This window comes from Oncorhynchus clarkii, chromosome 30 (genome assembly GCF_045791955.1).
Source record: "Oncorhynchus clarkii lewisi isolate Uvic-CL-2024 chromosome 30, UVic_Ocla_1.0, whole genome shotgun sequence".
Classification (NCBI taxonomy): domain Eukaryota; kingdom Metazoa; phylum Chordata; class Actinopteri; order Salmoniformes; family Salmonidae; genus Oncorhynchus; species Oncorhynchus clarkii.
In genome coordinates, this window is record NC_092176.1 from 608812 (window position 1) to 619915 (window position 11104).

An 11104-nucleotide genomic window follows, 5' to 3' on the forward strand; every position below is an offset into this window, starting at 1 on the left:
TTCCACATTTCGTTACAGCTTTATTCTAAAATGGATTAAATAAAAAAAATGTTCCTCATCAATCTACACACAATAAATACCCCATCATTTCAAAGTGAACACGGGCTTAGAAATTTGTGCACATTTATAAAAAAAAACTGAAATACCGTATTTACATAAGTATTCAGACTCTTTGCTATGAGACTCGAAATTCAGCTCCGGTGTATCCTATTGTTTCCATTGACCATCCTTGAGATGTTTCTACAACTTGATTGGAGTCCACCTGTGGTAAATTCAATTGATTGGAGAAGATTTAGAAAAGGCACACACCTGTCTATACAAGAACCCAATGGTGATTCTGCCAGAGCTCCTCTGTGGAGATGGGAGAACCTTCTAAAAGGACAACCATCTCTGCAGCACTCCCCCAAATCAGGCCTTTATGGTTGAGAGGCCAGACAGAAGCCACTCAGTAAAAGGCACATGACAGCACGCTTGGAGTTTGCTAAAAGGCGCCTAAAAGGAGATTCTCTGGTCTGATGAAACCAAGATTAAACTATTTGGCCTGAATGCCAAGTGTCACGTCTGGAGAAAACCTGGAACCATCCCTACGGGATGAAACATGGGGGCAGCATGGGGAAGTTTTTCAGCGGCAGAGACCAGGAGACCAGTTAGGATCGAGGGAAAGATGAACTGAGCAAAAGTAGAGTGAGATACATGATGAAAACCTGCTCCAGAGCACTCAGGACCTCAGACTGGGGCGAAGGTTCACCTTCCAACAGGACAACGACCCTAAGCACACAGCCAAGACAACGCAGGAGTGGATTCGGAACAAGTGTCTGAATGTCCTTGAGTAGTCCATCCAACCTGACAGAGCTTGAGAGGATCTGCAGAGAAGAATGGGAGACACTCCCTAAATACAGGTGTGCCAAGCTTATAGGGTCATACCAAAGAAGACTCGAGGCTATGATCGCTGCCAAAGGTGCTTCAACAAAGTACTGAGTAAAAGGTCTGAATACTTATGTAAAACATACACACACATTTGAGAAAACAAAAATCCTGTTTTTGCTTTGTCATTATGGGGTAGTGTGAGATTGATTGAGGGGGAAAAACAATTTAATCAATTTTAGAATAAGGCTGTAACGTAACAAAATATCAAAAGTGAAGGGGTCTGAATAATTTCTGAATGCACTGTACATCAACAATTCATTCCCCCTTTTGCCTATTGTGACCCAGTGTTTTCTGTGAAAAGACTGGGCGAGCTGCCTTTACATGGCCTGGTGCCCTGTGCGGGTGGAGGACCAATGGAATGGTTGAAAATGAGCAAGTCCTGCTCACCAAGGGCACCCGGTCACGCAAAACGAACCTGTCGACTGGAACCTCTTCACCAGACAAAACGTGTGGTTAGTACTTGCCCTTTCTCAGGAAATAGCTACTCTATAGAAAATGGGATTCCATAAAGTTGATCAACAATCATGGGCATATGTCCAGGATATGGATTACATCCGACTAGTTTCTACTTGGGCTGTCAACTGTCAAACATGAGACTGGTGTGTTGGTAAGTAGCTAAGTTTTGTTGATTGTTCATTAACAGCTACAGGCCATTATTTGATAGCTTAGTATCATCTTTTCAGGGCCATGTCTTTCAAAGATAACTCGTAAAAATCCAAATTACTTCACAGATCTTCATTGTAAAGGGTTAAACACTGTTTCCCATGCTTGATCAATGAAACAAACAATTAATGAACATGCACATATGGAACGGTCGTTAAGACACTAATAGCTTACAGACAGTAGGCAATTAAGGTTACAGTTATGAAAACTTAAGACACTAAAGAGGCCTTTCTACTGACGCTGAAAAACACCAAAATAAAAGATGCCCAGGGTCCCTGCTCATCTGCGTGAATGTGCCTTAGGCATACTGCAAGGAGGCTTGAGGACTGCAGATGTGGCCAGGGCAATAAATTGCAACTAAGACAGCGCTACAGGGAGACAGGACGGACAGCTAATCATCCTCGCAGTGATAGACCACATGTAACAACACCTGCACAGGATCGGTACATCACACCTGCGGGACAGGTACAGGATGGCAACAACAACTGCCCGAGTTACACCAGGAACACACAATCCCTCCATCAATGCTCAGCCTGTCCGCAATAGGCTGAGAGAGGCTGGACTGAGGGATTGTTGTAAGGCAGGTCCTCACCAGACATCACCGGCAACAACATCACCTATGGATACAAACTCACCATCACTGGACCAAACAGGACTGGCAAAAATTGCTTGAGTTGCGGTTGTGTCTCACCAGGGGTGATGGTCGGTTTCGGGTTTATCGTCGAAGGAATGAGCATTACACTGAGGCCTGTACTCTGGAGCAGGATCGATTTGGAGGTGGAGGGTCAGTCATGGTCTGGGGCGGTGTGTCACAGCATCATCGGACTTAGCTTGTTGTCATTGCAGGCAATCTCAACGCTGTGCGTTACAGGGAAGACATCCTCCTCCCACATATGGTACCCTTCCTGCAGGCTCATCCTGACATGACCCTCCAGCATGACAATGCCACCAGCCATACTGCTCGGTCTGTGCGTGATTTCCTGCACGACACGAATGACAGTATTCTGCCATGGCCAGCGAAGAGCCCGGATCTCATTCCCATTGAGCACGTCTGGGACCTGTTGGATCGGAGGGTGAGGGCTAGGGCCATTCCCCCCAGAAATGTCCAGGAACTTGCCGGTGCCTTGGTGGAAGAGTGGGGTAACATCTCACAGCAAGAACTGGCAAAGTCCATGAGGAGGAGATGCACTGCAGTACTTAATGTAGCTGGTGGCCACACCAGATACTGACTGTTACTTTTGTTCATTGACACATTATTCAATTTCTGTTAGTCACATGTCTGTGGAACTTGTTCAGTTTATATCTCAGGTGTTGAATCTTATGTTCATACAAATATTTACACATGTTAAGTTTGCTGTTGACAGTGAGAGGAGTTTACATAGCCTCTCCTTAACATGTAATGTGAGAGGAAGCTAGCTAACTCATCATCAAGCAAACCTGATGACGTTTGATGCATGTTGCCAGCTTGCTTTCAATAATGTTATAACTCAAATTGACTAGCTACAGTTTGCTTTGATTGAATGTCAAAGACTCCCAAATCAAACTCGTTTACCTTCAGTCATGGCCGCTACCATTTCTTAATAAGCAGTGCTGAAAAACAAGGCCAAATCAGGAAGTGCAGTCGCCCTTTAACTCTCAGGTACTGCTGGTTCTGTAGTTCACCTGAGGACTGGATAGGCTAAATTTCTACCTATCAAGCAAGATGGAGCTAGACCTAATACCATACCAGTTAATGGAGCTCCATTCAATTCCGTTAGGATCTACGTAAAGTCCCTAGGAGTGAGTTTAGAATTCAGCCCCAATACCTTTATTTTGAGCAGGAAAACGGGCCTGCTCTCCATTCTCCTAAAACTCAAAACACCCAGGTAGCAGAGACAGGAGCTCCAAGCCACAGGAGGTTGGTGGCAACTTCATTGGGGAGGACGGGCTTGTGGTAATTGCTGGCGCGGAATAGGTGAAATGGTATCAAATACATCATGGTTTCCATTAGAGGTCGACCGATTATGATTTTTCAACGCTGATACCGATTATTGAGGACCAAAAAAAGCTGATACCGATTAAATCGTCCGATTTCTTTATTTTTTAATTTGTAATAATGACAATTCAAACAATACTGAATGAACACTTAACTTAATATAATACATCAATAAAATAAATGTAGCCTCAAATAAATAATGAAACATGTTCAAGTTGGTTTAAATAATGCAAAAACAAAGTGTTGGAGAAGAAAGTAAAAGTGCAATATGTTCCATGTAAGAAAGCTAAAGTTTAAGTTCCTTGCTCAGAACATGAGAACATATGGAAGCTGGTGGTTCCTTTTAACATGAGTATTCAATATTCCCAGGTAAGAAGTTTTAGGTTGTAGTTATTATAAGAATTATAGGACTATTTCTCTCTATACCATTTGTATTTCATTAACCTTTGACTATTGGATGTTCTTATAGGCACTTTAGTACTGCCAGTGTAACAGTATAGCTTCCGTCCCACTCCTCGCTCCTACCTGGGCTCGAACCAGGAACACGTCGACAACAGCCACCCTCGAAGCAGCGTTACCCATGCAGAGCAAGGGGAACAACCACTCCAAGTCTCAGAGCGGTTGACGTTTGAAACGCTATTAGCGCACACCCCGCTAACTAGCTAGCCATTTCACATCGGAGAGTTGATAGGCTTGAAGTCATAAACAGCGCAATGCTTGAAGCATTGCGAAGAGCTGCTGGCAAACGCAGTAAAGTGCTGTTTGAATGAATGCTTACAATCCTACTGCTGCCTACCACTGCTCAGTCAAACTGCTCTATCAAATCATAGGCTTAATTATGATATAATAACACACAGAAATACGAGCCTTAGGTCATTAATATGGTCGAATCCAGAAACTATCATCTCGAAAACAAGACGTTAATTCTTTCAGTGAAATACGGAACTGTTCGGTATTTTATCTAGCATCCATAAGTCTAAATATTCCTGTTACATTGCACAACCTTCAATGTTATGTCATAATTACGTAAAATTCTGGCAAATTAGGCGGCCCAAACTGTTGCATATACACTGACTCTGCGTGCAATGAACGCAAGAGAAGTGACACAATTTCACCTGGTTAATATTGCCTGCTAACCTGGATTTCTTTTAGCTAAATATGCAGGTTTAAAAATATATACTTCTGTGTATTGATTTTAAGAAAGGCATTGATGTTTATGGTTATACCTAACCATAAACACATTGGAGCAACTACAGTCCTTTTTCATGAATATGCACTGCATCGATTACATGCAACGCAGGACACGCTAGATAAACTAGTAATATCATCAACCATGTGTAGTTAACTAGTGATTATGATTGATTTGATTGATTGTTTTTTTATAAGATAAGTTTAGTGCTAGCTAGCAACTTACCTTGGCTTACTGCATTCGTGTAACAGACAGGCTTCCTCGTAGAGTGCAATGTAATCAGGTGGTTAGAGCATTGGACTAGTTAACTGTAAGGTTGCAAGATTGAATCCCCAGCTGACAAGGTAAAAATCTGCCGTTCTGCCCCTGAACAAGTCAGTTAACCCACCGTTCCTAGGCCGTCATTGAAAATAAGAATGTGTTAACTGACTTAGTTAAATAAAGATTAAATCAAGGTGTACAAAAAAAAATAATAATAATTAACAATACAAAAAAATTTAAATCAGCCAAATCGTTGTCCAAAAATACCGATTGTTATGAAAACTTGAACTTGAAAACATTACGATTAATCTGTCGACCTCTAGACCCGCAGATGTGATACCCACTGTCATGGCATTGAAACGACTGCGCAACAAAACTGCACGCAGGCTGTGAACAAGCGATTCGGTGGCACTCGCTTTACTGTGTCGCCACCATGCTCAATGCTATGTACAAGGACCGCTACTTCAATGCAGACAACAAAAAAAAAGGGTTTATGTGAAATGCTACATACACAGCGGAACAAGATGGAAACCGACACAGTGCGCACTGAGGAAGCGAGGCCATGGACAGACACAGCTGAAACTTCACTGCTTGACATGCATGATGAAATCCCGGTTCAGAATGAAACGACGGAACAACGAAACAGCACAGCAAGTAAGTGAAAGAAATAGGTTTTGATTATGTTTTACTGGTAATGGGGACTTACAATGACGGCCTACTCTGGCCAAACCTGGATGACGCTGGGCCAATTGCGCGCCGCCCTATGGGACTCCCAATCACGACCGGATGTGATACAGCCTGGATTCGAACCGGGGACTGTAGTGACGCCTCTTGTACTGAGATGCAGTGCCTTGGACCGCTGCGTCCATGTGTGTGTTAACTATTTAACTGTACTATTATGCTTAAAAAGGCTGCTAAAATTCTAAATATCAATATCGTTTTTTTAGGCAAAGGAAAATATCAGCTATCGGACAAAAATGTAATAGTTTCCATGCGTTTGATGCCATTCCATTTGCTCCGTTCCGGCCATTATTATGAGCCGTCCTCCCCTCAGCAGCTTCCACTGCTCCAAGGAGAGGCCACATTAGCCTGGGGCTGAAGTGGCCAGAGCAACAGGCTACAGTGAGGAGGCAGTACGGATACATCACTCACAATACGCCCCACTCTGGAGACAATGAGCAGAAACGACATCTCCCTCACAATAGGAGGCATGCATTAGTATCAGAAAGAGAGAGGGGGTGAGACATAGAACCCACATAAATCCTCCCTCAGCAAACCACCCAGGCCAATCCACCTCCAATTTCCTCTGTCCTGACCAATCGATTTCTGTGGTAATTACTGGTAAACGCTATGAGCCAGAGTGCTCTGGTCCTGTGGGGCAAACTTGTGTGTGTGATATATGGGAGTGCTCCTTTGCATTTCCTGGATCAGGGAGTTCCGTGATTGATTCCTATGCCTTCCCCAGCCCAGCCTCTTCAATGCAATAAAACAGGCTACTCCCCCAGACAATACCAATCAATCAGAGTAATTCATCCTGCCTATGGGCTCGTATCACCGGGTCTAACTAGAGAGAAACAGAGCACCATCTATCATTGATAAACTCTGATAAAACACACTCCAGTTCCCTGGCAGGCTAAAAGCTCATTCCCTGGGCGAACCCACACACACACTATAGAGGAGAGATAGAGAAGAGTGTGTGAGGCTTACCTGTTTGTGCATTTCAATGTTCAGCCCGTAAGACATTTCATAGTACTGTGGATGACAGAGTTGGAGTTACTAGGATTACAGTAAATTGCAATTTCCTACATCTCAATGTAGACTGCTTCTTGGCCATAAGAGAGATATGTGAATAATACTACTGGTGTTTGAAAAGGACAAAACAACCTCAAAATGTGGTATTCACTCCAACTCAATAATGTACTGGAAATCATTGAGCACAGCATGTGAGAGACAATGTGTGTTTGTAAATGATGAGTGTGTGTGTAGTCCTGTTCATGTGTGTGTGAGCAACAATAAGAGTTAACCGTAAGCTTGCATGTACAATGTGGAAATTATATCTAGCCACACATTGACAGTGTTAACATCTACGAGTTGACTGGTTGAGAGTTGAACATAGATTGTGCTGATTGGACTCACCATAACATAGTGCCTCTGCATCTCTGTCTTCTCACTGGCCAGCTTCTCACACTCCAATTTCAAACTGCCGAAGACAGGGACACAATCAAAACAAAGCAAGAGGCCTCAGATACCATCACCAATCCTGAACACAACCAGAAAACATTCAAAATTCAGTTCAGATAAACATGGTCATCTAAATCTCTTGGAATCATGGAAAATAAATATTTGTTTACCCTTTTCCAGTAACAGAAGTTATAGGTCTAGGGCTATAGTAGCAGCAATATAGCCTACTGCCTGATACTGTGATAATGCAGGGCATTCCAGCTCACTGCTTTACCTCTCACTAGTCCCAAAGACAGCAACATGCAGTTGCACACATGGGGAATAAGAGGGGATTTATAATAATCTGACCTCAGACGCCACCCCTCTGGCTCAACAAGCACATCTGCATGTCTTAGACCTATATAGTCTGAGCACACAAACAGTGACATCTTGGCCTCAGAGTATGTGTGTGTGTTGAACAGCCACTCACCTGTGGTACTGAGCTTGGAGAAACTGGAACTCCTCTTTGATGCGGTCCAGTGACTCTGGGATGGTGAATTTGAAAGGTTGGCCTGGGGCCTGGTGGGGTGTCTGTAAAAATAAGAACATTTAAATAAGAAAACACATCATTCAAAACCTGTGTTTCTGCATCTGATGAAGCATTTCAAATACTTTAGCTGTAGGCTAATTAGTAGTGAATTAGACAAAAAGCTATACGGCATTCGCTGCCATGTGCGATATACGTCTTGCCTTAATTACTGGGAGAATTACTGGGAGTGCATCATGATAAACTCATTACAGAAATGTTACATGCCGACAGCCGCTAAGGCAATGACAAACAAAGGAACTTCGACCGACCCGCCATCGTGGGCATACAGAGCTATACAAATGCTAAAATGGTTCAACATGACAAATGAGTGCAGAGAATCTGCGGATGGGGAATGCGTTTCACTGTCCAACCTTACCGGGTGTCGACCCTGGGGATACATCGTTCTACCTCGGCAGATGCCCGGTTCCTGATAAGCCCGTCTGCTAACAAAATAGGGACAGGCGCGAGGATGCTCCAGGTTACGATAAATTCATCCTAGCTCCTTCCGAGACTGTCCGTTAAATGCCACAAACACGTCCGACCATTTGTCCTCATAGATCTCCCGTCAACTCTCTATCAGCGGTGCTCAGGTGAATGATGCATGTAAGAATCTCCTTTTCTCTCGCTGTAGGCTACTCCAGCATACGATCATGTATTAACCATAGAAGGGAGAAAAAGAACAGGTGAGGACAAAAAAAAGTATCCTACTAGTCCTCCTATTCATGTAGACCGTGTAATCCTGTCCACCCAGCAATATCCGAATAGCCCGAAACTCCAGTTAGTCAACAAGCCAAACCCATAACGCGGTCATGAGAAGCGTAGGCTACTGAAACAAATCCACAGAAGTTAATTACACTTTGACTTGCCGCAATAGCTTGTGGTGAATGCTCGGTATAAATTAATAGTCGTTATCCGAAGAATAACCTGTATTCGAGTAAATGGGGTGTTGTGCAAGAAAGGTTTCGTAAATGTTTTGATAATAACAACCCCCACTATACCAGAACAACAAAATATAATGTTAGCTTGCCTCAAACGCAACTTTCTCACGCGGTTTCAGACGGAGGGAGTTCTATTAACCTGAGCCGCGGTGCACCGCTCTATGGTGAACGGGCAAAAGCAGCGAGGAGCGCATATCTCAAATCGAACCGCAATCTGTACCGTTTGGTCAAATTGTCAGCATAGAACGATCGTCCATAAAATATATGTTCGATTTTTTTAAACGAATTTTCATTAGGAAGGTAGATATAGCGTTTTTATCAAGCAAATCTTTACTACAAGTGCTTAATCTAGCCTAGGCTACTTCACTTTTGTTTTGAACCTATTTAGCCATGGGTTTTGGATGGGGAACCTGGCACACGGCCGGAGGTAGCCCAGTTCCATAACGAATGCAATCCCTTTTCACCCAGGTTCAAGCTCCCCTCATGGGAAAGCCAGTGCCAGATAATCGAACCCCCCCCCCCCACCCGGCTAACCAGAAAAGGAACCGCCCCCGAAAATTGCACAGGCCAATAGCCACAGGTCTTTTCACGTGGCAAAATGATGCGATTTGTAGAATCCACCAATAGATTTTCTATACATGTATTCAAGCCTGGCGATTAGTTTGAGCAACACAGACACTAGCCAATCCCGAATTACAGATAGGTTTAGCAAGGAATGGCGCACAAAGCAGCTAGCTACTGAAGAGTGACAGATCTCAGCTATCAATCAAAGTAACGTGGTGCCGTTAAAGGTCCTTAAATGCGCGATGACATCACGAATCCCCCATCAGACCAATTCCTTGAATGCCCTGCTATTTGAAGTTTGAGGTTGTGTCTTCACCAGGTGAATATACTGTAGGCATAATGGGAGGCTATACAGACACGCCTGGTTCCCAAATGGATGACGTATGTCACGCAGCTGAGAGTCATGTTTGGGGACTTGGTGGTAACCAGTGATGACCCCTTCCTGTAGCCCGGTTGAATTTGTTGACAGTGCTGGGTTCCATGAGGGAAGTGAAAATAAACATAATTTACTTGGTGGGGATAAAAACAACAATAGTATAGAAGAACAAGTTGTGGTCTCAAGTTTTCTCAGCGGTCTTGAGGAATAGGGAAGATGGCAAGTACCCCCGAATGGAGTCAGAGGAACCCATAGAGGTTGGTAAGAAGGCTGGAAGGGAAAAAGGAAGAAAGTGGAACCTATTAAGAGTAAGTATAGAGTGCTGCAGAAGGAAATTGAACATGACGAGAGTGAGGATGAATTAACTGCTCTGGCAGGTGCGGTGAAGACCGCCGAGTTTGAGCCCAGTTGGAGTAAGATTTTTGAAGAATGGATCCTTGCCTTCTGGAGGATCCATATGTGGTGTCAGGTTGGGTGGAGAAGAGGTTGGGGAATGTTGGGTCGGTGACAGTGACTCAAAGTGGAATTGTGTAGATGTTGTTGGGTTTCTGTCATCCAGAGGGGAGCTTGTGCTCTGCCCCACGTAACTGGGGACAAGAACCGTGACTAGCGTTCCTCTCAGGGCGCCGTTGAAAAGAGTCAGTACTGGAGTGGCGTTAAATGTTGAGGAGGGTCAACTGAAGTTGAAGATTCCCGGTGTCTGTGACGCCCGCCGTTTGGTGCAACGCAGACCCAGTGGAGAGGGTGGTGAAACAGTCTATACTACTGAGGTTTGATGCATAGACTTTACCAGACAAAGTCAAGTTAGAATGTGTCAGTTATCCTGTGAGAGATTTTTCCCCGAACCCATTACAGTATCTTAGGTGTCAAGCTGATGGTCATGTGGCAGTAGTGTGTAGGAGGGAGATTCCTAGATGTGAGAAGTGTGCAGGAGGACATGAGACAAAGGAATGTGTAGTAAGTATCGGTGGGAAAATGTGTATGTGTAAACTGTAGGGATGCCCATGGTGCTGGAGATCAGAGGAGGTTGGTGAGAGAAAGGCAGTTTGAGGTTGCCAGGATCAGAATAGTACCAGAGTAGTCCAGAAGGTGTTGTATGCTGAGGCAGTGAAGAGAGTAGTAGAGGAAGATGGTTCCAGGGTGAGGAATCCTAAGAGGATCCCAGTGAGTTGGCCGAGGCCAATAAAGAGTGATAGGAATAACGTGCTCCAGTATTTATTTTCTTTTTTGGGGGGAGGGGGGGTGGCGTTAATGGCCATGGTTGTCAACTGTACATCAGGAAAGGAACATAGATCACAGATGTTAGATGTTGCGGTGGCAGCAGCAGATAAGTACTTGGGTGTACGAGATTTTACTGCAGAAGAGTTACAAGGTGTTTTGAACGATAATGTCTTGTCCTCCCAGTCTGCTGGCCTGCTGTAGGATTAGATGGGGACAATGTAATAGAATAGGGGTGAGGTTT

The 11104-nt window shown here is 44.1% G+C and overlaps 1 protein-coding gene across 2 annotated transcripts in view; it reads right to left on the bottom strand.

The window, feature by feature from the left end:
* LOC139389475 (transducin-like enhancer protein 1) overlaps positions 1–8500 on the bottom strand; it is a 42766-nt gene extending 34266 nt beyond the window's left edge. For both annotated transcript variants that reach the window (XM_071136263.1, XM_071136262.1), the window contains exons 1-4: positions 8141–8500; positions 7666–7766; positions 7152–7215; positions 6723–6767 (exon numbers count right to left, since the gene is read on the bottom strand). In XM_071136263.1, coding sequence (XP_070992364.1) covers positions 6723–6767; positions 7152–7215; positions 7666–7766; positions 8141–8164 — 234 coding nt within the window. In that variant the 5' untranslated portion in view covers positions 8165–8500. The remainder of the gene's footprint in view (positions 1–6722; positions 6768–7151; positions 7216–7665; positions 7767–8140) is intronic.
* Between the last annotated feature and the right edge of the window lie 2604 nt (positions 8501–11104).